This window comes from Dictyostelium discoideum, assembly GCF_000004695.1.
Source record: "Dictyostelium discoideum AX4 chromosome 1 chromosome, whole genome shotgun sequence".
Taxonomy (NCBI): Eukaryota; Evosea; class Eumycetozoa; order Dictyosteliales; family Dictyosteliaceae; genus Dictyostelium; species Dictyostelium discoideum.
In genome coordinates this window covers 920,690-946,569 of record NC_007087.3, presented here as the reverse complement: position 1 = coordinate 946,569, position 25,880 = coordinate 920,690, and the positions used below count along the sequence as shown (strand labels likewise).

Here is a 25,880-nt window from a genome sequence, read left to right as displayed (position 1 = left end):
TGTTATTGATTTCCTCAATTTGTTCTTCATTTAGATTATCCATGTATTGATGGTATGTTAATTTGGATAGAACGTATGTTTTGAGAATTGTCATCTTTGCCTTCATCGTTATTGCTTGTGATTTCCATTTGATTAGATTGTTTTTCATTTCTTGGATTAAAGTGTTGTATTTTGAATTTAAACCTGTTTTGGTGAAATTGAGGCCAAGATATCTTTCTGGGACTGTACTCTCTTGGAATGGTAATCTCCTATTGCTATCATTACTGTTTTCTCTTTGTTTAACGATGATGATGTTGCTGAGCAGTACTGTGCTCTTTATATGGATAAAACTATTTTGGTTGGGACCCAAGTTTCAAACATCCGAAGTTCGGGAATTTAGCAGTGCAAATAAAATATCGACATCGGCAGGGTTCGAACCTGCGCCTCCTAGGAGATTTGATTTCAAGTCAAACGCGTTAGACCACTTCGCTACGATGTCTTTGATGAAAATTTGTTTAACTCAAAAAATTTTATCCGTTATTCTAAAATTTCCATTAAAAAAAGAAAAAAGTGTATTTTTTAAAATTTCCATTAAAAAATAAGAAATATTAAAAAAAAAAAAAGTGAAGATAAACTCAATAATAAAAATGACTTACATCCTATTGAAATAAATATAATGATTGAGAAATTGGAAAAGAGAATAAAATTACAGATGTTTTGAAAAGGTCTGAATATTCCCTATGTTTGTGTAATGAATAAAGAATATTTTTAATTACCGCCAACATAAAATTTAAAAAATATAGCCATCTTTGTTGGATTATTTTTAGGTTTATAGAAATTTTCGTTGAATTTCCAAATGATCTAATTTTATAAAAAAAAAAACAAAAATTTTTTAAAAAAAAAAAAAAATATTTTATGAAAAAAAGTAAAGCCATTTCATATGAAAAAAAAAAAAAAAATTATGAAGAGATGAATCTGCTTTGGATTAACATACAAACAAAAAAAAAAATAAAAAAAAAAAAATAAAAAAAAATTAAAATAAAAAATAAACAAAAGAGAGTTATAACATACCAATAAATCTTTTTTTTTTTTTTTTTTTTTTTTTTTTTTTTTTTATTTATTTTAAAAAATTATTACTAAAAATATATTTTTCTTTTTTTTTTTAAGAACTTTATAATTAAATTATTGGTAATAAAAAAAAAAAAAAATAAAAATAAAAAAAAAAAAATTTTAGAAAAAAGAAATTTATCACCCAAACTTTTCTTTTAAATGATCGTTAATTGTGATGGGTTACCCACTTTTTTTTTTTTTTGGATTTTTTTTTTCTTTTTTTTTTTTTTATTTTTATTTTTATTTTTTTCATTATAAAAATCAAATTTTTTTTTTTTATCATTATTGTCATAATAATATTATAAAATTCAAAGGTAAAAATCACACACAAAAAATTAAAGTAGGAAAATAAAATAAAATAAAAAATAAAAAAATAAAATATTTCAAAATAATAATAAAACTTAAAATTTTGGACTATATGGTTTTTTTTTATTTTATTTTTGTTTACAAAAATTTCAATTAATTTAAGATGAACATCAACAATATAAAAATAAAAAAAATAAAAAAAATAAAAAAAATATGATAAATCATTAATAATCACAATGAAATAATACATATTTTTTTTTTTTTTTTTTTAAATATATACAATTAAAAATCATATATTATTTTTATTATTATTATTATAATAAAGAATTAATTTTAATCAAATCAAATCAATTTAATTAATCAACCACTTAAAATTGAAAATTTTTAAAAATTAAAATTAAATTCTAATTTTTTTTTTTTTTTATTATTATTATCATTATTTTAAAAATTAAAATTAAATTAGATGTCTAAAGTAGTCCGTAGTAGTAAATATCGTCATGTTTTTGCAGCACAACCAAAAAAAGAAGAGTGCTATCAAAACTTAAAAGTTACCAAATCAGCATGGGATAGTAATTACGTTGCAGCCAACACTAGATACTTTGGTGTTATTTGGGATGCTGCAGGTGGTGGTTCATTCGCTGTTATTCCACATGAGGCTTCAGGTAAAACCACATCAGTTCCATTATTCAATGGTCATAAGAGTGCAGTTTTAGATATTGCTTTCCACCCATTCAATGAAAACCTCGTTGGTTCAGTTTCTGAAGATTGTAACATTTGTATTTGGGGTATCCCAGAAGGTGGTTTAACCGACTCAATCTCAACCCCACTCCAAACTTTATCTGGTCACAAGAGAAAGGTTGGTACCATCTCATTCAATCCAGTTGCTGATAATGTTGCCGTTACCTCATCTGGTGATTTCTTAGTTAAAACTTGGGATGTTGAACAAGGTAAGAATTTAACCACTGTTGAAGGTCACTCTGATATGATCACTTCATGCGAATGGAATCACAATGGTAGCCAAATCGTTACCACCTGTAAAGATAAGAAAGCTCGTGTTTTCGATCCAAGAACAAACTCTATCGTCAACGAAGTCGTTTGTCACCAAGGTGTCAAAAACAGCAGAGCCATCTTTGCCAAAGATAAGGTTATCACCGTTGGTTTCTCAAAGACCTCTGAAAGAGAACTCCACATTTATGATCCACGTGCTTTCACCACCCCACTCTCTGCTCAAGTCGTCGATTCTGCCTCTGGTCTCTTAATGCCATTCTATGATGCTGACAATTCAATTTTATACCTTGCTGGTAAAGGTGATGGTAACATCAGATACTACGAATTGGTCGATGAATCACCATACATTCATTTCTTAAGTGAATTCAAATCTGCCACCCCACAAAGAGGTCTTTGCTTCTTACCAAAGAGATGTCTCAACACCTCTGAATGTGAAATCGCTAGAGGTCTCAAAGTTACTCCATTCACCGTTGAACCAATCTCATTCCGTGTACCAAGAAAATCTGATATCTTCCAAGACGATATCTACCCAGATACCTACGCTGGTGAACCATCACTCACTGCCGAACAATGGGTTTCAGGTACCAATGCTGAACCAAAGACTGTTAGTTTAGCTGGTGGTTTTGTCAAAAAAGCTTCAGCTGTTGAATTCAAACCAGTCGTTCAAGTTCAAGAAGGTCCAAAGAATGAAAAAGAACTCCGTGAAGAATACGAAAAATTAAAGATTCGTGTTGCTTACTTAGAATCTGAAATCGTTAAAAAGGATGCCAAAATCAAAGAACTCACCAACTAAATTAATAATTTTCATTCTTAAATTGTATTAAAAAAAAAAAAAAAAATAATAATAAAAAATATTTTACTGTAAGAAAATTTAATGTAAACTAAAAAAAAAAATAAAAAAAAATAAAGTTTTTTTTATTTTATATATCAACAAAAATTAATTTATTAATGGAATAACAATGAATAAACAAAAAGTAATGATATAAACACTTTATGCAATTGTTTTTTGATTCATTAAATTCATCTACAACTTTAATTTTAATGAAATAAAACATGCAACAATTAATTTAATAGCATGAAAAATCAATAATATATATTAGACAATTGAACCTTGACCATTACTTGAACATTTGAATATTGATACTTTGTTAATGAATCAATACCCATTCTGGGTAAATGATAATAATAAAAAAAAAAAATATGAAAACAATTGAATTCATTAATTCTAATGATTAAGTTCATTAAATGTATTTTAATGTTTTTATTTTTTTTACAACTTGAAATAAAAAAAAAAAAAAGGTTTAAATAATTGTTTCTTTTTTTTTTTTTTTTAATTTTTTATTATTATTTTTTTTTTTTAATAAATTATTAAATAACTAATCATTACTTTCTAAAAGATAGTTTTCTTTCCAAATTTCTGAATCAAATTTATCAAATCTAAAATACTTTTTATACAATTGGAGGGTTTTTTCATATCGTTTTCTCTGAATTGGAGGTTCGTCTAATAAAAGATCTGGATCATATCTTATCTTTTCAACATTTATAATCTTTAATAATCTATTATATTCCAAACTTGTTAAAATGATTTGAATCCAAAATTCTTCAATCAATTTCGGAGGTTGTAAAATTGTTGATTCATGATTTTCACCAGTTTCATCACAAATTACTTTTAATGCAATGAATCTAACAAATTCACGTGGTAAACGATATCTAAAGTTTTTAATATTGTATTAAAAAAAAAAAAAAAAAAAAAAAAAAAAAAAAAAAAATTTTTTAATAAATTATTTATATAATAATAAATAATAAATAATCTATAAATTATAATTAATTACCCATATTGTTCAAATTTAAGAATGAATCTATAAAAATTAAAATTATCTAAAATTCTTTTTTCGAGTTCTCTAACTTTAAATGTTGTTTGTGAAATATAATTTTGAGTTTTATTATTATTAGGACTACTACCATTCCAACTAATTCTTTTCCTTTTTCTATTTTTTTCATTTTCAACACTTTCATATTCATCACTACCACTATCAGTATCAGTATCTTCATCGCTATTATTTTTATTATTTTCAGAATTAATATTTAATTTATTATTATTATTATTATTATTATTATTATTATTATTATTATTATTATTATTATTATTATTATTATTATTATTATTATTATTATTATTATTTATTGATGGTGGAATTTCAAAAGTACCATCTAACTTTCTTATCATGTGAAAACTACAAAATCCAATTTTTGCACATGGTTTCCCTGTCTTTGTAATACCCCCACATGTTTTTTTAGTTGGTGAATTATTAAGATCATTATAATTTAAATTGTTATCATTATTATTATCATTATTATTATTATCAATATTATCATTACTATTATTATAAACAACCATACTATAATTATTATTATTATTATTATTATTATTATTATTATTACTTTTATCATTATTACTTTTATCATTATTATTATCACTATTACTATTACTATTATTTATATTATTAATATTATTATTATTATTTTTAATTGGTAAAATTGCAGATGAATTTGAGACGAAATTATAAGTTGGTGAAAAAGGATCCTCTAAATTTGCAAGTGTCCAATAACCTTTGATATTAAATTTATCGAAACCAGAGATGAAATCTTTACCATTAACTAAAGCGGATTTCCAAGATTCTTCTAAATTTACTTTTAATATGGAGGAATGAGTATCAAGGAAATAGGTGATCTCGTTTATATGTATATAGGATTTCTTTGAACCCAATATTTTTTTAATACTTGAATTCTTTTTAAAACCACGGTCTTGTAATTCTTTCTCCAATTCTTTACCATGTTTTTCTTGTTGGTGACAGACTACAAACATTATAATCTTTAAACGTTCTTGCCAAATTTGAATTGTACTGCCACTATCACCCGATTTAAATGATTTGGGTAATCCTTTTAAACAAATTAAACAATCACATGGTATTAAATCAACTGGTACTTCACTTTCTTCCCTTGTTTCTTTAACTAATGATAAAACTTTATTATAGATCTGTATCTTTGGACAATGTGTTAATGCTTGTGGTATACCTAATGAATCTGCTTGTGTTGCTAATTCTGAATATCCTAAAACATCTAACCATCTACCATTAATTTGAATTGCTTCTTTACCATTAATATCATATAATCTTATAATATGTTCATCCATTTAATTGAAGTTTTTTTTTTTTCTTTAAAAAAAATTAAAAAAAAAATTTAAATAATTTTTATATATTTATTTGGTGTTTTGTTCAAAAAAAAAAAAAAAAAAAAAAAAATACTTTCTTTTTTTTTTTTTTTGGTATGGGAGTTAAAAAAAAAAAATATTTTCATTTTTTTTTTAATTTATTTATTCATGAAAATTTTCATTTCCTTTTTTTTTTTTAAAAAAACAATTATTTAATTTTGTTTATTGTTAATATGGATTTATTATAAAAAAATAAAACACTCAAAAATACATAAAATGGTATAAAATATAAAAAAAAAAAAAAAAAAAAAAAAAAAATGAAATAATTCTTTTTGGAATTTAATTATTTATCATCCATTTTTGGATTTTTTGTTATTTTGAAGAACAACAAGTAAGGAATAAATTTTATATAAAAAATAGATTTTAATAAAAAAAAAAAAAACCAAATTAGTAATTTTTATTATTATTATTATTATTATTATTATTATTATTATTATTATTATTATTATTATTATTATTATTATTATTATTATTATTATTATTATTATTATTATTATTATTATTATTATTATTATTATAAATATTATTTATATTATTGACACCGATTGATAATACTTGTTTGAGAACATCTTCAGCCATTTTTGTACCAATTATTCTATTTTTAATTTTTTGAAATACAATATCTCGTGAAAATAATTCAGAAGTAAATGGTTGATAACCACAATCACAACAACTCCTAAATATGTATTTTTTAAAGTTAGTAACAATAATAAAAAAATTAAAAAATAATGATTATTATTTACCCAATTTGATTAATTGGTATATATTTTGCAATTTGTAAAACTGAATCTCTAACTTCTTCAGGTGATTCAACTCTTGGATTTAAAACATTAATAACACCAAAAAATATGATTATATTTGGTCTGAGATTTTTAGCAATACATTCCAATATTTTCAATTTCTCTTTTTCTGCTGCAAATTCTAAATAAAATCTTGATAAGCGTAATTTAAATAATGATGGTATTAATAATCTACAATAGTCAACATCAGCACTATGAAATGATCTATCGCCACCAGGACAGGAGTGAATACCAATTTTTTGAATTTCTTCATCAGTAAATCTAATTAATAATTGGTTATTTAAATCAATGAATTTCTTTAATAGTGAGCCTGACGGATCGATTTTCAGAGATAGTCTAGCCTCTGTGGCATCAATTTGCACGCTATCAGCCCCCGCCATTAACGATAACCTAATTTCTTTTTCAACTTCGTTTAACATATCATTAAGGAACTCTTGTTTACTATATTTGTCAAGTTGTGGATGTTGTTGTTGTTGGGGATTTGAAGGATAGATTAAAGACATTGCGGAAACTGAGATAATAGGCTGCTTTATACGAACGTTTGGAAACATTTTCTTAACTCTAGTTATATATTCACTTGCGTATTGTTTATATCGGAAAGGCAGGTTCTTACCTGTTAACACTGGTAATTGACGTACATGACCATCTTGAAAATTAATAATGAAACCAACTTTTGAATTCTCTGCAACTTGATTGGATCCAAATATAGGATAAGTTATAAAATTTGGTTTATATTGCTCACCATCTGTAATCACTGTTGAACCTACCTCTAAAAATGATTCAACAGTTTCTTTCAATGATTTATCACAAATTGTTAAATATTGTTCATAATTAATCTTTTGTTCATTATAATCTTTAATAGCTTCAATTAAATATTTTGGTCTCGGTATACTACCAATTGGTTCTGTTGGTATTGAAAAATTTGATAAAAATGATAATGATAATTTTGTTTTTGTTGATGTTGATGTTGATGTAGATGTTGATGTTGGTGTTGTTGGGGATATCATTTTCTTTTTTTTTTTTATTATTTGTTTTTTTTTTTTCTTTTTTTTTTCTTTTGATTTGAAATTTTTATTTTTTATTTTTAATTTTTTTTTTTTTTATTTTTTGATCGATTTTAAATTTTTAATTATGTGATGGATCGATTTTATTTTTTAAAAAATATATATTTTTTTGACTGGTTTTTTAATTTCTGATAATCATTTGATTATGTAGTTAAAAAAAAAAAATATAATAAAAAAATAGTTAAAAATAAAAAAATTAAAAAAAACAAAGAAAATTAAGTTAAAAAATTTTTTTGATTAAAAAAAAAAAAAAATATCTAAAAAATGGTTAATTATGCAAATTCATTTTCGATATTTTGGTTAGAATAAAAACAGATTTTATAATAAAGATGGCTGTGGACTATTTTTAAAAAAAAAAAAAAAAAAAAAAATAAAAAAAAAAAACAGTTTTAATGAAAATTTATAAGATATTTTCCCATCACCAACCATAAACGATATTAAAAAAAACTTTGAAAACTATTTTTTTTCATTTTTAAGGTATGTCCATCATTAAAGTACCCAAAAAAACAAAAAAAAAAAAAATAAAAAAAAAAAAAAATAAAAAAAAAAAAATAAAAAAAATGTTAATAAAAAAATAAAGTTTTAAAAAAAAAACTTACAAAATTACAATATATTATTAAATGTCTGAAAATCCATAAATTAATTCTAATAAATCAAACTATTTATAATTTTATATTTTTTTATTACAAATTTGGTCAAAAATAGTTGTTTTTTATTAATTAAATGAATTCATTTATATTAAACAATTAATTTTTTTAATATAATTATAATTTTTATTTATTTAGGTTAAATTACACTCATATCTTATTTTGTATTAATTTTTTTTAATTCGTGTAGAAGATTTGTCAAAAATATCAAATAAATAAAGATTAATTTAAAAATTATTTAAAAAAAAAAAAAAAAACAAACGAAAAAACTAAAAAAGGGGATAAATTGGTAAATTAATTATTAACCCAAATTTGATATATTTATTACTCGTATTCTAATTTAGATTTTTTTGAAAATTTTAAAGAATGACGCATCCAATCATTATCCTCCTCATCCTCTTCTTTCTCTTCTACACTTCTTTTTATATTACTTGGTTTACTATTTAAACTATTTTTAAAAGAATTTAATTTATTTAAAAGCTAAAATTTAATAAAATAAAATGAAAAAAAGATAGGGAAAATAAAAAAAATAAAAAAAAAAATAAAAAAAAAAAAAAAAAAAATAAAAAATGATTAGAAAATTAAATCAAAAAAATAAATTATTAATTAATAACTCATTATCTTTTATAATTATATTATTATTATTATTATTATTATTATTATTATTATCATTATTATTATTTTTATTATTTTTATTATTATTATTATTATTATTATTTTTATTATTATTATTATTATTATTATTATTATTATTATTATTATTATTATTATTATTATTATTATTATTATTATTATAAAATGTACATACATCAGTTTCCGAGATAGATCTTGATTTTTTGGGGACTGTTGGTGTTGTTGTAGTTTTAAATTGTAGGGATCCCTTAATTTTTTTCTTTTTATCTACACTTTGTTTTACTTGTTCTGTTGGTGGTGTTGTAGTTATGGTTGTGGTAGTTGTAGATGTTGTAGATGTTGTAGTATTTAATTTAGATAGAGTCGATGAATCTATTTCATTTTTTAGATTCTTTAATTCATCAACATCTTCTTTTTTATTCTTTTCGATTACAGCCTCTGTCATAATTTCTGGGTTGTTTTTTAATTGTTTTTTATTATTGTCACCACCATCGTCTGAATTATAACCACCACTATCGCCACTATCACCACTATCACCACCACTATTTTTTATTTCTTTTGATATATTATTTAATTTTATATTATTTTTATTATTATTATTATTATTATTATTATTATTATTATTATTATTATTATTATTACCAATATTATTAAGGATAATTTTTGAATTATCAAATTCCCCTTCATTTTTTTCATCACCAAAAGATAATAAATTTAAATTTCTAGAAAAAAATAAAAATAAATAAATAAAAAATGTAAAAAAAAAAAAAAAAAAAAAAAATATCCTATTAGTATACAATTGTCTTTTTTTTTTAAAAAAAAATTGGGTTATATTACTATTTATATGTATCCAAATTATTCTTATTTTCCCAATTTTACTATTAAAAAAAAAAATAAAAAAAAAAAAAAGTAAATAAAATAAAAAAAATAAAATAAAGGAAAACATATAAATTTCCATATTTTTTTTTTTAAATTTTTTTTTTTTTTTTAATTAATAGAAAAATAATAAAAATAATAAAAATAGTAATAAAATTTCTTTTGAAATAAATATAAAAAATAATAATAATAATAAATAATATTTACTTTTTAGTTTGTTTCTTTTTTTCAACTTTTTTTTTAATAATAGTTTTAACTCTTGGAATTATATCAGGGAATGGATTCCAGACAACATTGGTTGAAATGATTTTAGGTGGGAATAGAGGTAAGTCTGTTTCAGAATCAACTTCTAAATCATTAACTTTTAAAAGATTGAATAAGGTATCACCGGCCACTCTACCAAAGACAGTGTGTTTTTTAGTGAGATTTTCAGTTTTAGCCAACGTGAAAAAGAATTGCGATTTATTTTGATCCGGTGATGAAGATGCCATTCCAACCATACCACGTCTATTGAATCTTAATCTTGAGTGGAATTCATCTTTAAATGCAGTGCTTTTTATTAACTCACCTTCGTTGTCTTGGATCTCGGTCTCCTTATAGACTGATTCGCCACCGGTTCCTGTGTTTGTTGGATCACCAGTTTGTGCAATAAAATCTTTAATCACTCTATGGAAAATGCAACCGTCGTAATACCCCTCCAAACATAACTGCACAAAATTCCTAGTTGTCAAAGGTGTTTCCTTACCCCACAATTCAATCTCAATATCACCCAATGTAGTTTTTAAAATAACTTTTCCACTAATATTTGGTTCTGAAACTGACATATTTTAAAGGTTGGTTACTTTTCTTTTCTTTTTTTTTTTTTTTTTTTTTTTTTCTCTATATTTGTACTTAATACTTTTTTTTTTTTTGGATTATCTCCTTTTTTATTTTTTTTCAATTTTTTTTTTAATTTACTATTTTAAAAAAAAAAAATTATAAATGCTTTCTAACTTTTTTTTTTTTTTTTTAATCATTATTTAATTTTAGGTAATTATACAATTATACAATTTATTATATCAAATAATTTTTAATTTAATTATTAATATTAATATTAATATTATTAAAATTATTATTTTATCATCGTTATCATCACCATCATCATCACCATTTAAATATCATTTAAATATCATTTAAATATCAAAACATTAACAATTGGTGGAATTCTATCAGTTATTGTTATTATTGTAATCGTTATTAAAAAAAAAAAAATGTGGATGAAATTTATACTTTTAAATACTTACAAAAACAATATAATATAAATATATGTATGTATATGCTAATTGATTAATTTTATATCGTTATTATTACCGTTTTAGGTTAATTAATGATTTTATTTTTTTATTGTTGCTGTTGTTTATAATAATAATATTACTATTTTTTTTTTTTTTTTAAAAAAAACCACACTTTCCTCAAACCACACTCTTATTAGATACAAAATAAAAATATAAATATAAATAAAAATAAAAAATTAAAAAAAAAAAAAATAAATAAACCAAAAAAATTAAAAAATTAAAAATTTAAAAAATCAAAAAAAAAAAAAAAAAAAAAAAAAAGTGTATTAATAAATATTTATATATATATTTATATTTATATATTTATTTATTTATTTATTTATATATGTATATCTCTTTTCTGGCTAATATTTTTTAAAATTAAAAATAAAAATAAAATAAAAAATTAAACAAAATAAGTAAACCCATAAAAAAAAAAAATAAAAAAATAAAAAAAAAAAAATTTGAAAAAAATAAAAAATAAAAAAATAAAAAATAAATAAATAAAAAAAAAATCAAGTCCATTTTTCCCCAATTATAGTATACACACTATATTATAGGTCCATATAATTTTTTCAACACAAAAGTGATTACATTTTAAATAAATTAACGGTCCGGATGGTAAATTCGAATTTTTTTTAAAAAAAAGATAATAATATTGTTTCTTAAATTAAAATATATATATATTATAGTAAAAATATAAATTTTTTTAAAAAAACAAAAACAAAAACAAAAATAATAATAATAATAATAATAATAATAATAATAATAATAATAATAATAATAATAATAATAATAATAATAATAATAATAATAATAATAATAATAATAATAATAATAATAATAATAATAATAATAATAATAATAATAATAATAATAATAATAATAATAACGAAATATAATGAACAACGATGAATACCTTAATAATACCAATAATCAAAATGGAGACGATATAGAAATTAATACTGAAAATCAAAATAATCAATTTTATCAAGAGGAACAAACTATCATAAATAATAATAATAATAATAATAATAATAATAATAATTATAATAATACAAATTTAGATAAAATTGAAATGCAAGAACAAAATATTTCTAATGAAAATATAGTTCCTTTAATTGATATCAATAGTAATAAAAATAATAATTGTAATGATGATAATAATAATGATAAAACCTTAAATGGCGAACTACAAACAGAACAACTAAAAAAAGAAAATTATGAAGAACAACAATTAATTAAAAAAGAGCATACAGTATTTAATAGACAATTATATAAAAAGATAAAAACTTTAGATGATAATAGAAGTAGTAATACTGGTATTGATATTCTTAAAAGAATCGAAACAATTCATAGAGAAACTAATTTAATTTGTGGTGAATATAATTTAAAAGAAAATTATAATAAAATAAATAGAGTTAATATTAGTGAAAGTGAAAATATTGAATTTAATAATAATAATAATAATAATAATAATAATAATAATGATAATAATAAGAAAATAATTAATAATGAAAATAGTGATGTTAATTGTAAAAATGTAAATAATGATGATGATAATAATAGTAATAATAATAATAATAATAATAATAGTAATATTAATAGTAGCAGTAATAATAATAGCTATTACAATTATAATAACCGACAGTGTAACAATATAAATAATAATAATAATAATAATAATAATAATAATAATAATAATAATAATAATAATAATAATAATAATAATAATAATAATAATAATTTTAATAGTTTTGGTAACATAAACAATGAAAATAAACTTAAAAGTATTAGCACTTGTGATAATAGTGATACAATTATTAATAGCAATGGCAATAATAATAATGGTAGTAATAACAATTATAGTAATAATGACAATAGTAACGAAAAAAATGATATCGATAATATAAATAATAATAACAATAATAGTAATGGAGGAAGCAACGGTGGTAATAATAATAATAATAATAATAATAATTTAAATAATAATAGATACTTTAGTTGGTGGAAATTATTATTTAACCTTGTAATAATATTTTTTTTTATGATGATATTGGTATCAGACTTTGGTCAACAAAAAGTTCAATCGAAATATAATAGTCAATATGGTTATCAAGGTTATCCACATGGATATCATCATCATTATCAACAACAACAGCATTATCAACAACAGCAACACTACCAACAACAACAACATCAACAACAACAGCAACAGCAATACCAACAACAACAACAACAACAACAACAATATAATTATCAATATAGTCAAAATTCACCATATAAAAATAGTGGTGGTAATAGTAATAGTAATAGTAACAGTAATAATAATAATAATAATAATAATAATGATCAAAAAATACAATTAAGTAGTAATGAACAATTAATGAGTGAAATTTCAGAATTTAATAGAAGGAACCCAAATAATAAGTATTTTTATCATCATCATCATCAAAATAATTATGATTTATTCTTGGGATTATTGAATCGTTATGAAAAGAGTAATGGTGAGGGTGATATTGAAGGTTCATTATCGTCACTGTTTTCAATCGCTCAAATGTCACCATACTATTGTAATGCAAAGTTAAGGATAGCTCAATTGTTTACATTGAAAAAAGAGTATCAAAATGCTGAATCCATGTATTTAGAAGCTTTGGATTGTGAAAGATGGTTAAAATTGGATTATATCATTGATCTATTGGGTTTCTATAACTATGTGGAACGATATGAGGAATCATTTGCTCTCTCAAATCGTGCCTCTATACTATTCCCAAATTGTACTGACTTGGTCAAAATTAAAGAGAAAACTAAAATACTCATGATAATGTCTGATAATAATCATAATACAAATTATATCAATTCAAATGGAAATATTTTTTATTTCTCTGGAATTAATTAAAAATTTTTTAATTTAATTTATTAATAAATATATATATATATATATGTATATATTTTGCATATGTATTTTTTTTTCTTTTTTTTTTTTTTTTTTTTTTTTTTTTCACTCTATTTTTTAAAAATATAAATAAAAATAAAAATAGAAATAAAAGTAAAAGTAAAAAAAAAGATAAAAATATCTAAATAAAACCAAAACAATTTAATTATTTTGAACTTAAAAAAAAAAAGAGCGGGAAATTTTAATTTTTTTTTTATTTTTTTTAATTTTTAATTTTTGGAAGCGCTCCCACCTTAATTTTTTTTTTTTTTTTTTTTTTTTTTTTTCATTCATTTTATAAAAAAAATAAAAATAAAATAAAATAAACAATTAAAAATATAAACAATTATAAAAAGAAAAAAAAAATAAGAAGGAAAATAAAAATCTAAAATGAAAAATAACATAAAGGTTATTTTAATTGGTGATGGTAAATATAAATTTAAAATTATAATATTTAGTTAAAAAAAACTAATTCTTTTTTTTTTTTTTTTTTTTTTTTTTTTTTTTAATAATTAGAACAAGTTGGGAAATCAACAATTATAAATTCATTCATTTCAGAAAGTTTTAGTGAGATTACACAAAAAACATTACCAGAAGTAACAATACCAGCAGAATTTAATAATGAAATTTGTTCAACTCGTATCATTGATACATTTGATGATGGAAAGAATTTAAAGAATCAAATGAATATGGAAATTAGAACAGCTGATGCAATTGTAATAGTTTACTCTGTTGATCGTTTCGATACATTTATGAGTATTCGTATGAAATGGATACCATTAATTAATCAATTAAGAGGTTCAAATGTAATATATTACTTTTTTTGGAATATAACTTTATATAAAATAAAAACACACACACACACACACATAAATATTAACTAAGATTTTTAATTATTATTTTTATATAGAAATCACCAATTATTATTGTTGGTAATAAATTAGATTTAGTTGATGATAAACATGAGAATAATAAAGTTCAAATTGAAGAGACGATTCAATATTTTAGAAGTACATATTCAAATACTATTCAATGGTTAGAGTGTAGTGCAAAAACGATGGAAAATTTACCAGAGTTATTATATGCTTCACAAACATCAGTATTCTTTCCAGAGCGTATTCTATACAATAGGGAAGAGAATAAAATGACTGAAGGATGTGAACGTGCATTAAAGAGAATTTTCAAACTTTGTGATCACGATAACGATGGTTCCTTATCAGAGGAGGAGATAAACTATTTTCAAACTAAATGCGGTCATGAAACTATGACCTCTGAAGAAATACAAAACATTCAACAATTTGTATTATCAAAAATACCCGATGGTGTAAACTCAAATGGTTTCACTGAGAAAGGTTTCCTCTATATGAACTTGTTATTCCTTTTGAGAGGTCCTTGTCAACATACTTGGACCTCACTAAGATCATTCAATTATGATGATGATCTTGTACTTTTGGAATCATATGTTCATCCAACCTTACAAGTACCTCCAAATCATAACACTATCCTCAGTTCAATGGGTAACGAATTCTTTAAATCACTCTTTGAAAAGTATGATTCCGATTCCGATGGTGTACTCTCAAGTTTCGATTTGGTTTCTCTCTTTTCAACAACTCCAAAAATACCTTGGGAAATTGGTTTTGAAAAACATTTCAATACTGATAAAGATTCAAATTTAACTTTATCTGGTTTTTTATCATTATGGAAGTATGTATTTTTATCATTAAAATTATTATTATTATTATTATTTATTAACCCCTCATGTTTTTTTTTTTTTTTGTTAATTTCAATATTTAGTTTACAAACATATGAAAATTATAAAGTTACATTGGAATATTTAGCTTATTTTGGATCACAAACTGAAAATAATAATATTGATATGATTAGCATTTTAAATTCAAGAGAATTGGATATCAAATCAAATCAATTCACTAGAAATATTGTAAATTGTTATGTCTTTGGTGCTGAAGCAGTTGGAAAAACTACATTTTTAAATACTTTTATTGGAAAATCCTTCTCAACACTTTATAATGCAACAAATGGTAATGATAATTTCAAAGTTTGTGGTCATCTTTTAAAAAATAAATATTTAATTGTAAGTTTTATTTTTTTATTTTTAATTTAATTATTATTATTATTATTAATATTTAAACACCCACTCTCTCTTTTCTCTCTCTCATAATTAATTTTTAGTTAAGTGAATATGTGGGTGAAAAAATTCCAACAGCAGAATTAAAGAGTAAATGTGATTTAGTATGTTTATTATATGATTGTAATAGTGAACAATCATTTAAATTCATTGAAAATATATATAACCAATTAAAACAACAACAATTAAATATACCAATCGTATTCATAAGAACTAAAAATAATAATAATAATAACAACAACAATAATAACAATAATAATAACAATAATAATAATAATTTAAATAATAATAATAATAATATTAATAATAATAATAATAATAATAATAACAATACGACAACTACAAATGCAAATGTATCAACATCAAAAATTATTGATTCATTCTTTAAATCTCATAAAAATTATTCACCAAAGGATTTTTCAATTTCAAGATCTAATTCCATTTATCACGAGATGATGGAAACAATTGTAAACAGCTCCTTCAATGATAATTCTAATGGTTCAAATGGTTCAAACAATAGTAATATTTTGACTTATCTTGTTATTGCTGCAGGTGTTGCAGGTGTTGGTTTACTTTTAAGTAAATATTTAGCTAAAAAATAATAATAAAATAAATAAATAAATAAATAATATAATAATAATAATAAAATACCACTACAACCAACCAACCAACCAACAATCAATAAAATAATAATAATAATAATAATAATAATAATAATAATAATAATAATAATAATAATAATAATAATAATAATAATAATAATAATAATAATTATAATAATAATAATAATAATCATAGTTAACTATCCATTCTTTCTTTTTATCTACATATAATTAATAATTTAATAATTTAATAATTATAAAAAATAAATAAAAAAAGAAATAAATTTTTTCCAAAATGTTGCTAAACTTTATACATATATTAAATAAAAAAAAAACAAACAATTTCTTTAAATATTTATTAATAGTGTACCTTTTTATTATTTTTTTTTTTTTTATTATTTATTTGAAATGAGTTTGAACAAGTTTGTTCTTACTTTGGTTCATATATTTAATTTTATTTTATTTTATTTTTATTTATTTACATTCGATAGGAAGATCCCAAATACCATTATAACCAAACCCACCAAATATATCCAAATATAATTTGTAGGTTTTCTCGTAACCAATATTATTATTGTTTTGGTCATCTGTTGGAGTTTCAAAAAATATAATACTTTTCAATTTACAATCTTCAAAAACCTGATAGTTGTGTTTGTTCATGATTAATAAGCGGCAAAATTCTATATACTTTTCTTTTTGATGGTAATGAAGAAACCAAAATTTCTGGATCTTTTCTGGAGCTTTTAATTTTATTCCTCCTTCATCTTTACCTTCCTCATTTGAAACTAACATCTTTAACAACATAAACCTGACGTATCTATTTTTTTTTATTTTTATTTTGTAATTAGAAATATAATTAGGATATATTTTTTTTTTTTTTTAAAAAAAAAGAGAAAATTATTGATGGATAGCATAGTGGTAATAATTTTCTCTTTTTTTTTTTGAGTTATAATAATAATAATGATAATGAACAATAATAACAAATACTCTTTTGACAGTTTATAACCTAATTCTTCTAAATCACCTAATTGATTTAAAACACTAAAGAAATTATATTGATTTAAAATAAACTTTTCAAAATCTTTTGCAAGACCAAGTTCTCTTTTCTTTGATATGCCACCAGTATGAACATTGGTTTTTGGAATGTTTGTAGTTGCTGGTATTCGAGATAACGAAGGAATATTTGTAGGTATCCTTACTAATAATGATGGTATTAGAGATGGTGATGATGTTGATTTGGATGGTAAAGAAGAAGATGATGATGATGATGATGATGATGATGATGATGATGATGATGATGATGATGATGATGATGATGATGATGATGATGATGTTGATGTTGATGATGATGGTGATGAAGATGATGTTGATGTTGATGATGATGGTGATGAGGATGATGTTGATGATGATGATGATGATGATGATGATGATGATGATGAAGAAGATGAAGAAGATGAAGAAGATGAAGAAGATGAAGAAGGTTTTGATAAATTAGTGGGTTTTGAGGGAAACAACGCTTTTATTGTGGTATTTGTATTTGATGTCGTAACATTGGAATTGCCATTTATATTTTTATTGGTATCATTTATAATATTTTTGCTGTTATCATTTTCACCATCGTCACCATTATTATTATTATTATTATTATTATTATTATTATTATTATTATTATTATTATTATTATTATTATTATTATTATTATTATTATCATTATTATTATTTTTATTATTATTATTATTATTATTTTTATTATTATTATTATTATTATTATTATCTAATAATTGAGTTTGAATTATTTTATTTCTATTTACATCTTTTTCATTATCTGAGTGTTCGTTTGATGATAAGTTTTTTTTTTCTTTTGAAATATTTTTTATTTTACTTTTTTTATGCTCATTGTGATGGTCATCGAAATCAATATCACTATCTCTCTCACTATCACTTTCTGATTCACTCTCACTATTGTATTTTGACTTTTTTCTTTTTTTTCCAGAACCAAATTTATTTGAATTTTCCTCTTTTTGTTTTTTACGTTCCTCTAATCTTTTGATTACTTCTTGATTGTGATATCTACATTTATCAAATGGTATTGTACATGTACCACCTTTTGATCTAAGTGCACCACACAGTTTTTTACCATTATTAGATTCATTAATTTTATCACTGTTTTTAGATGGATGAATATTACTTGGACCACTATAATTAAAATATGGTACTGATTCTGATAAAAAACTATTTTCATTTGTTGTTTTAATTTTTTTACTTGTAGAGGACGATGATGAAGAAGAAGAAGATGGTGGTGGTATTGAGTTTGTTGATGATGTAGATGTAGATGATGATGAGGTTGTATTTTTTGAAATCCCATTATCATAAAGATCGCTATCAATAGGTTGAAAAGGTGGTGATATATAAAAATTTGAAGGAATTGGGACAGCTGATACATAATTAGAATCCCATGGGTTATCGTTTGGATTTATTAGTTTATAATGACCAGTGAGGATACCTTTTTCAAAGTATTTTCTATTTTTTATTCTCTCTGGTACATACTTTCTCCAATAACTTTGATATTGTATATCTAAACCCAATATACTATTATGAAGTTCCATATACTTATAAATATCTTTGGTAGCAATACCATTATTTAAAATACTTTCTTCTGATTCTATTTTTGCTTGTGACGATGACGATGATGACGACGATTCTTTTTCTTCTTGTTTTTGTTGTTGTAAATGTTGACGATGTAATTTCAATCTGTGATCTGTCATTGAGTATAGAATGATTCTAACTCTTTCTATCCAATTTTGAGAGGTATCAATATAGGGTAAGGAGTTGGGTCTACTCTGACATAATAAACAGTCGCATGCTTCATAAGGTTTCAAAAGAACTACTTTTTTCTTTGCCAATTCTTTGATTATATAATCTAATAATTGGTTTTGACTTGTAAAGCTATTGATTATATCATTATCATCATTATCATCATCATTATCATCATTTTCCTTTCTAATATTCAATTGATTCACTACATCTTTCAATTGTTCTAATGACATTATTTCTATCCATTTTCCATTAACTTTATAAACTGTTTGTCCTGAAATATTGTAAATCTGTAAAATACTTAAGTTTATCATTTTATTTATAATAATTTATATTATTATTATTATTATTATTATTATTATTATTATTATTATTATTATTATTACTTTTTTTGTGTTTATTATTTTTTTATTATTTGCTTTTTTATTTTTTTTTTGTTTATCTTTATTGTTTTTTTTTTTTTAAAATTTCATTATTATTAAATTATAAATAAATATATTTTTTATTTTATTTGTTTTATAATATATTGTTTTGAAGTTTTGAAAATATAAAAAAAAAATAATTTTCCAAAACAAAAAAAAAAAAAAAAAAAAAAAAATAATTTTAATTTTTTTTTTTTTTTTTGGGCGCGATAAAAGATTCTAACATGCGCTTTTTTTAATTATCTATATTTTATTATAATAAATATATATTTTTTTTTTATTTTGTTTTTTTTTTATAATAAATTTTTTTAATTTTTTATTTTATTTATATATTTATTTATTTATTTATTTATTAATTTTTTTATTTATTTATTTATTTAATTATTTATTTATTTATTTATTTATTTATTTATTTATTTAATTATTTAATTATTTAATTATTTGTAAAATTTTAATTTTTTGTGTTTTATTAATTTTTTTGTTGTTTTCATTTCAAGTTTTGTTGTTTTTTTTTTTTTATTTTATTTTTATACTTTTATTTTTTTTATTTTATTTTTATTTTTTATTTTTTTTTTTTTTAAATGGGTTAATTCACCCCCATCATTTTCATACACACAAAAAAATGAATTTAACCCCATCATTATTCATTACAAACAATTATTTTTTTTTTTATTTTTTAAATTAAAAACAAAAAAAAAAAACAAACAAACAATAAAAATTTTTTTTTTTTTTTTTTTTCCTTTTTTTAATTTTTTTTTTAATTTTTTTTTAATCCTCAACCAAATAAATAAAATTATTCTTTAAATAAATAATCCATTGTCACAAAAAAAAAAAAAAAAAAAAAAAAAAAAAAAAAATGATGGAAATTTACAAAATTAAATCAACTGGAAAAGAAGTTTTTACATTTTCAAGTGTAGTAATTGATACTTTTAGTCGTGATGAAATTAAAGACATAATTAAAGAATTAGGATATGCCAATACCAATCATCATTATTTATCAAGGGAAGAAGCAATGATTAGATTAAAAGAAATCTTTAGAGCCAATGTAAAAACCATTGATTTTTGTAAATGTTACTTATGTTCACCAGAATTGAAATTCACAAATAATTCAATTATAAATTCAAATTTATTAATACTTCAACAAAATCAATTAAACTATCATAATGAAATACTTGAAAAATATCATCACCATCATCAACAACCACCACAACCACAACCACAACAACCATTTACTATTAAATCATCACAAGAATCAGTTACATTCATTGAAACATTAAAATTAATTTTTTTAAATTTAATAAAAATTCAAGAACATTCTATTGAGCTTCAACTTTTTTTACAAATTCCAAATTCAAATGTAATATTTAAACCAAAAGAATCTTTAAATTATTTCCATTCCAATGAAATCTATCATTATCTATTAGATCATAATGATATTTTAAAAGTTGGTGAATCTTTTACAAATAGTGTATCACATGTTACCTATTTAATAAAAAATAGAAATAAACTATTTAAAACTGGTTTCCATAATTTTAGACGTGGTTATTATTCTTTAAATTTAAAAGTTTTCCTTCAATCATTAAACCAAAATTATGATATTTATAATAATTCAACAGATTGTAAAGAAATTTTTTATGATTCAAATGAAGATTTGTATATAAATAAAAAAGATGATGAAAATTCTGATTGTGAAATAATTGATGAAGCTGAAAAAGGTAAAAGAAAAAGATCAAATGTTCAAAAATGTGGAAAATTAACCTTAAGAGGTAGTAGATGTGGTTTCTCAATTCCATGTAGTTATCATAAAAAAAATGATCAAATTGAAGAACCTCCTGTCCAAACTATTTTAAATAAAAGAAAACAAAATAAGTTGACACAATTAGACAACTTAAATACAAATCCCAATAATAATAGTATTATTTATGATAATAATAATAATAACAATAATAACAACAATAATAATTATAGTCATGATAATAACAATAGTAATTATAATAATAATAATAATAATAATAATAATAAAAATAATAACAATAATTATTATAATCAAGATAATGGAATAATTACCAATAATAATAATAATAATAATAATAATAATAATAATAATAATAATAATAATAATTATAATAATAATAATAATAATACAATTCTACCAAGTATATCAATTATAAAGCAACAAGTACAAAATGATTATGTTGAAGAAATTGAAAGAAGAAAGAATTTGTTAACACCAACTCATGAATCATTTAATTACAACACCAATCATCAATTTTATTGTAATAATTATAATAAATTAAACAATAACAACACCACCACCACTAACAACACCAGTTATAACTATGATAGAAAAAATGATACTTTTGATAGTCTTAATAATCTTGCACATAGAACATTAAATATATCATCTTTTTCCAATACCACAAATTGAAAATTTAATAAAAATCTCTTTTTTTAAAAATAGATAGTTGTTATTTTATTTCCACATTTCTGTAAATAAATTTTTTTTATTTATTTATTTTTTTCCATGGAAAATATGAGATAATTATTAATAATTTTAAATATATATGTATTTTAATCATTTCCTAGAAGTATTTTTAATAAACTAGATAAATAAATTAAAAAAAAAAAAAAAAAAAATTTTTAAATTAAAAACAAAATTAATCCTGGTGTGATCAACACTTATGTATTTATTTTTAATATTTTTTTGATGATTTTTTTATTTTTATGTTTTTTTTTAAAAAAAAAAATAGATAATTGACTAATCCAAAAAAAAAAGTTCTGTGGTTCTGCAAATGTTGACAACAAAATTAGTTTTTGATTTTTATAAGAAAAAAAAAAAATAAAAAAATAAAAAAATTTTAGTTGAAAAAAAAAAAAAAAAAAAAAACGATATTTGTTAAATTTCAACTTTCAAATAATGACAGAACCTGTTGCTGCACCAAAAAAAAAGATTGTTTTAAAGAGAGCAGCTGGTAGTAGTTCATCCAATGAATTACCACCATGTAAAATCAAAGTAGAATTTGTTGATAATGATAGTAGTTGCAGTACCTCAATCAAATGTGGATCTTCATTATGTGTAAATCAAATGGCAACAATTGAATCTGCAAAATATATGACAATTGTAGATCAAGAATCAACCATTGATATTAAAAGAGTTATTGAAATGACTTTAAATCTTGGAAATACAGAATTATCTTATCAACCAGGTGATTACATTTCAGTTTTTGCACCAAATACTCATAATCATGTAATATCATTAATTAAAAGATTATCATTAGATGAAAATAAATTAATTAAAATTGAATCAATTGATAAAACTTTTGGTAATTATTATTATTATTATTTAAATTTATTATTTAAAAGAAAAAATAAAAATGTTTAACTTTTTTTTTTTTTTTTTTTTAGAATTACCAAATCATTTAAAAAAAGTAAATGAAAATTTTAATAATAAATCAAGTACAATTTATAATGTATTAAGAGATTTAGTTGATATTACAGGTATACCATCTAAAAAATTATTAAAACTTTTATCAGAAAATTCAAGTGATTCAAATGATAAGTTGGAATTAAATAAATTATCATCAATTGAGGGTAAAGAAGAATATGCACAAATGATTAATAATAGAGTTACATTATTATGTTTATTAGATAAATATAAATCATCAAATCCACCATTTAATCATTTATTAGAATTGATAAATCCATTAGCACCAAGAGACTATAGTATTAGTTCATCACCACTTTCAATGGAGAAAGGAACCTTATCATTTGTTTTCAGTGTTGTAGATTTTAAATTATCAAGTACACCATCTCAAAGAATTTTAGGTCATTGTACATCTTGGTTAGAGAAAACTGGTATTCAAAATAATAAATTATCATCATCACCATCATCAAATCTTGAAAATTCATTAAATGATTTAAATATTAATGATTCAAATGAAATTCGAATTCCATTCATTTTAAAACCATCACCACATTTCCATTTACCACCAGTTGATCAATTAAATAGACCAATCATTATGATTGGTCCAGGTACTGGTGTTGCACCATTTATTGGATTTTTACAACATCTTTCAAAGACTACCTCCACTACTACTACTCCAAATCCAAATACTTGGTTATTCTTTGGATGTAGAAGTGAAAAGAGAGATTTCCTTTACAAAGATACTTTAGAATCAATGTTAAAGGATAATACATTAACAAAATTAATCACTGCATTTAGTAGAGAATTAGATACTGAAAATAATAACAACACTGCAATTGTTGAACCAACATGTGGATATGTTCAAGAGAAAATGATTGAACATTCAAAACAACTTTTCGATATGGTTGTAAATCAAAATGCTTTCATTTACATTTGTGGTGATGCAAAAGGTATGGCTGTTGGTGTTAGAAATAGTTTTATTGATATTGTAAAACAAGAATTAAATTGTGATGAAAAACAAGCAACTGATATATTTACAAATTGGATAAAAGAAAAAAGATATATCTTAGATGTTTGGTCTTAAGAATAAAAAAATAAAAAATACAAATATGAATAATAAAATAAAAATGGCTTTATTTATTTATTTTAAATTTAATTTTCCCATTTGTTTTTGTAATTTCTTTTCTTCCGCTTTTTTCTTTTGTAATTCTTTTTTTAATCTATATTGTCTTTTTTCTTCTTCTTCATCAACCTCTTCTTCTTCTTCACTTTCTTCGTCATCATCATCATCCTCTCCATCTTCCTCTTCTTCATCATTTTCTTCATCATTATCTTCTTCTTCCTCCTCATCATGATCACATTCACTATCACATTCATGATCTTCTTCTTCATCTTCTTCATCCTCATCTTCATCATCATCATCACAATAATCTTCATCACCATTTTCTTCATCATCATCATTATTAGTTCTTAAAATTCTATTTGGATTTAATTGTAAACCAAATTCATCATATTCAATATTTGCAGCTCTATCTTTTTGATCTTGTTCACATTTTGCAATGAATTCATTTTGAATTTGAACAACTTCTTGACTATTTGCACAAAGTATATATTTTTCAAAGAGATCTTTATTAACTTTGTAAAATGATGAACCCCATTTAAAACCACCTAAAACTTGATGACCTTCTGCTGTAAAACCAGTGATAAATAAACAAGCTGCAACTGCTTCAACACATGTTAATTTAAATGGTTTACCATAGTTAACTGGATTAGCTGCAATTAAAAATGGTAATAATCTATCATGTCCACCTTTCATCTTTCCAAATGGAATTGAATCAACTTTTGCCCATGAACAATCTACAACTGAAACACCTAAATTTTGAACAATATCTCTATCTGCTGGTGAAATTGATTGTTTTGCTGATGGTCTAAATATATATTAAAATAATAAATAATAAATAAATAATACAATAATAATAATAATAATAAAAATAATACAATAATACAATAATAAGCAATAATAATAATTACGTTAAGACAATTCCTTTAAATTTATGAGTTAAATTAATTGATTTAACATAACCTAATCTTTCTAATTTTCTACCAGTACATTTTTTACTATCACATTGACCAAAATCCCACATTGATAATTTAATTGGAAATGATAATGCCATGATTCTGTGTTTCTCTTCACCTTTAGTTGGTAAATCACTAACTGATATTGATGACTTTTTACTTACAGCATTAAAGTCCTCATTATCATATGATTTATCTTTATGTTTTGGTGCAAATTTAATTGATTTATTTTTATTATTTTTACTATTTCCAACTTTATTTGACATTTTTAATTTTATTTATTATTGTTATTGGGGGGTGGTTATAAAATGGTAAATCTAAAAAACGAAAAAAAAAAAAAAAAAAAAAAAAAAAAAAAAAATTTTAAAATTAAATTTTGGGTCGTTTTTTAATTTTTTTTTTTTTTTGTGATTTTTAATTTAAAAAAAAAAAAAAAAAAAATAAATAAATAAAA

At 21.4% G+C, this 25,880-nt stretch overlaps 11 protein-coding genes and 1 non-coding gene across 12 annotated transcripts in view; 5 read left to right on the top strand and 7 right to left on the bottom strand.

The window, feature by feature from the left end:
- DDB_G0268528 (hypothetical protein) overlaps window positions 1–764 on the bottom strand; it is a gene marked incomplete at both ends in the record, with an annotated part of 1,800 nt that extends 1,036 nt beyond the window's left edge. Inside the window, 2 exons of the mRNA XM_642252.1 lie at window positions 1–313; window positions 690–764. The exon at window positions 1–313 is cut by the window's left edge and continues 284 nt beyond it. Of these exons, the coding sequence (XP_647344.1) occupies window positions 1–313; window positions 690–764 (388 nt within the window). The remainder of the gene's footprint in view (window positions 314–689) is intronic.
- tRNA-Ser-UGA-2 lies at window positions 397–478 on the bottom strand. The gene has a single exon. It is a non-coding gene; the product is annotated as a tRNA-Ser (tRNA).
- Window positions 765–1,858: 1,094 nt separating the features above from the next.
- Window positions 1,859–3,196, top strand: corA (actin binding protein; the record flags this gene model as incomplete). The annotated part of the gene is made up of 1 exon (XM_642251.1): window positions 1,859–3,196. One exon carries the CDS (start codon window positions 1,859–1,861, stop codon window positions 3,194–3,196), a length of 1,338 nt encoding a protein of 445 aa, XP_647343.1.
- A 583-nt stretch (window positions 3,197–3,779) lies between these two features.
- DDB_G0267836 (hypothetical protein) lies at window positions 3,780–5,596 on the bottom strand (the record flags this gene model as incomplete). Its single annotated transcript, XM_642250.1, has 2 exons — window positions 3,780–4,113; window positions 4,236–5,596. The coding sequence occupies 2 exons, from the start codon at window positions 5,594–5,596 to the stop codon at window positions 3,780–3,782; spliced, it is 1,695 nt and encodes a 564-aa protein (XP_647342.1).
- Window positions 5,597–6,061: 465 nt separating this feature from the next.
- DDB_G0267834 (hypothetical protein) lies at window positions 6,062–7,481 on the bottom strand (the record flags this gene model as incomplete). The annotated part of the gene is made up of 2 exons (XM_642249.1): window positions 6,062–6,350; window positions 6,418–7,481. The coding sequence occupies 2 exons, from the start codon at window positions 7,479–7,481 to the stop codon at window positions 6,062–6,064; spliced, it is 1,353 nt and encodes a 450-aa protein (XP_647341.1).
- A 1,028-nt stretch (window positions 7,482–8,509) lies between these two features.
- DDB_G0268358 (cyclophilin-type peptidylprolyl cis-trans isomerase) lies at window positions 8,510–10,518 on the bottom strand (the record flags this gene model as incomplete). The annotated part of the gene is made up of 3 exons (XM_642248.2): window positions 8,510–8,633; window positions 8,800–9,540; window positions 9,902–10,518. 3 exons carry the CDS (start codon window positions 10,516–10,518, stop codon window positions 8,510–8,512), a joined length of 1,482 nt encoding a protein of 493 aa, XP_647340.2.
- Window positions 10,519–11,908: 1,390 nt separating this feature from the next.
- Window positions 11,909–13,906, top strand: DDB_G0267832 (hypothetical protein; the record flags this gene model as incomplete). Its single annotated transcript, XM_642247.1, has 1 exon — window positions 11,909–13,906. One exon carries the CDS (start codon window positions 11,909–11,911, stop codon window positions 13,904–13,906), a length of 1,998 nt encoding a protein of 665 aa, XP_647339.1.
- A 426-nt stretch (window positions 13,907–14,332) lies between these two features.
- Window positions 14,333–16,690, top strand: gemA (mitochondrial GTPase; the record flags this gene model as incomplete). The annotated part of the gene is made up of 5 exons (XM_642246.1): window positions 14,333–14,369; window positions 14,459–14,748; window positions 14,853–15,646; window positions 15,737–16,034; window positions 16,133–16,690. 5 exons carry the CDS (start codon window positions 14,333–14,335, stop codon window positions 16,688–16,690), a joined length of 1,977 nt encoding a protein of 658 aa, XP_647338.1.
- A 474-nt stretch (window positions 16,691–17,164) lies between these two features.
- Window positions 17,165–19,818, bottom strand: DDB_G0267828 (hypothetical protein; the record flags this gene model as incomplete). The annotated part of the gene is made up of 2 exons (XM_642245.1): window positions 17,165–17,507; window positions 17,678–19,818. The coding sequence occupies 2 exons, from the start codon at window positions 19,816–19,818 to the stop codon at window positions 17,165–17,167; spliced, it is 2,484 nt and encodes an 827-aa protein (XP_647337.1).
- A 964-nt stretch (window positions 19,819–20,782) lies between these two features.
- On the top strand, window positions 20,783–22,354 carry DDB_G0267826 (hypothetical protein; the record flags this gene model as incomplete). Its single annotated transcript, XM_642244.1, has 1 exon — window positions 20,783–22,354. The coding sequence occupies one exon, from the start codon at window positions 20,783–20,785 to the stop codon at window positions 22,352–22,354; it is 1,572 nt and encodes a 523-aa protein (XP_647336.1).
- A 489-nt stretch (window positions 22,355–22,843) lies between these two features.
- On the top strand, window positions 22,844–24,434 carry DDB_G0267824 (hypothetical protein; the record flags this gene model as incomplete). The annotated part of the gene is made up of 2 exons (XM_642243.1): window positions 22,844–23,249; window positions 23,332–24,434. The coding sequence occupies 2 exons, from the start codon at window positions 22,844–22,846 to the stop codon at window positions 24,432–24,434; spliced, it is 1,509 nt and encodes a 502-aa protein (XP_647335.1).
- A 57-nt stretch (window positions 24,435–24,491) lies between these two features.
- Window positions 24,492–25,692, bottom strand: DDB_G0267822 (hypothetical protein; the record flags this gene model as incomplete). Its single annotated transcript, XM_642242.1, has 2 exons — window positions 24,492–25,278; window positions 25,382–25,692. 2 exons carry the CDS (start codon window positions 25,690–25,692, stop codon window positions 24,492–24,494), a joined length of 1,098 nt encoding a protein of 365 aa, XP_647334.1.
- Between the last annotated feature and the right edge of the window lie 188 nt (window positions 25,693–25,880).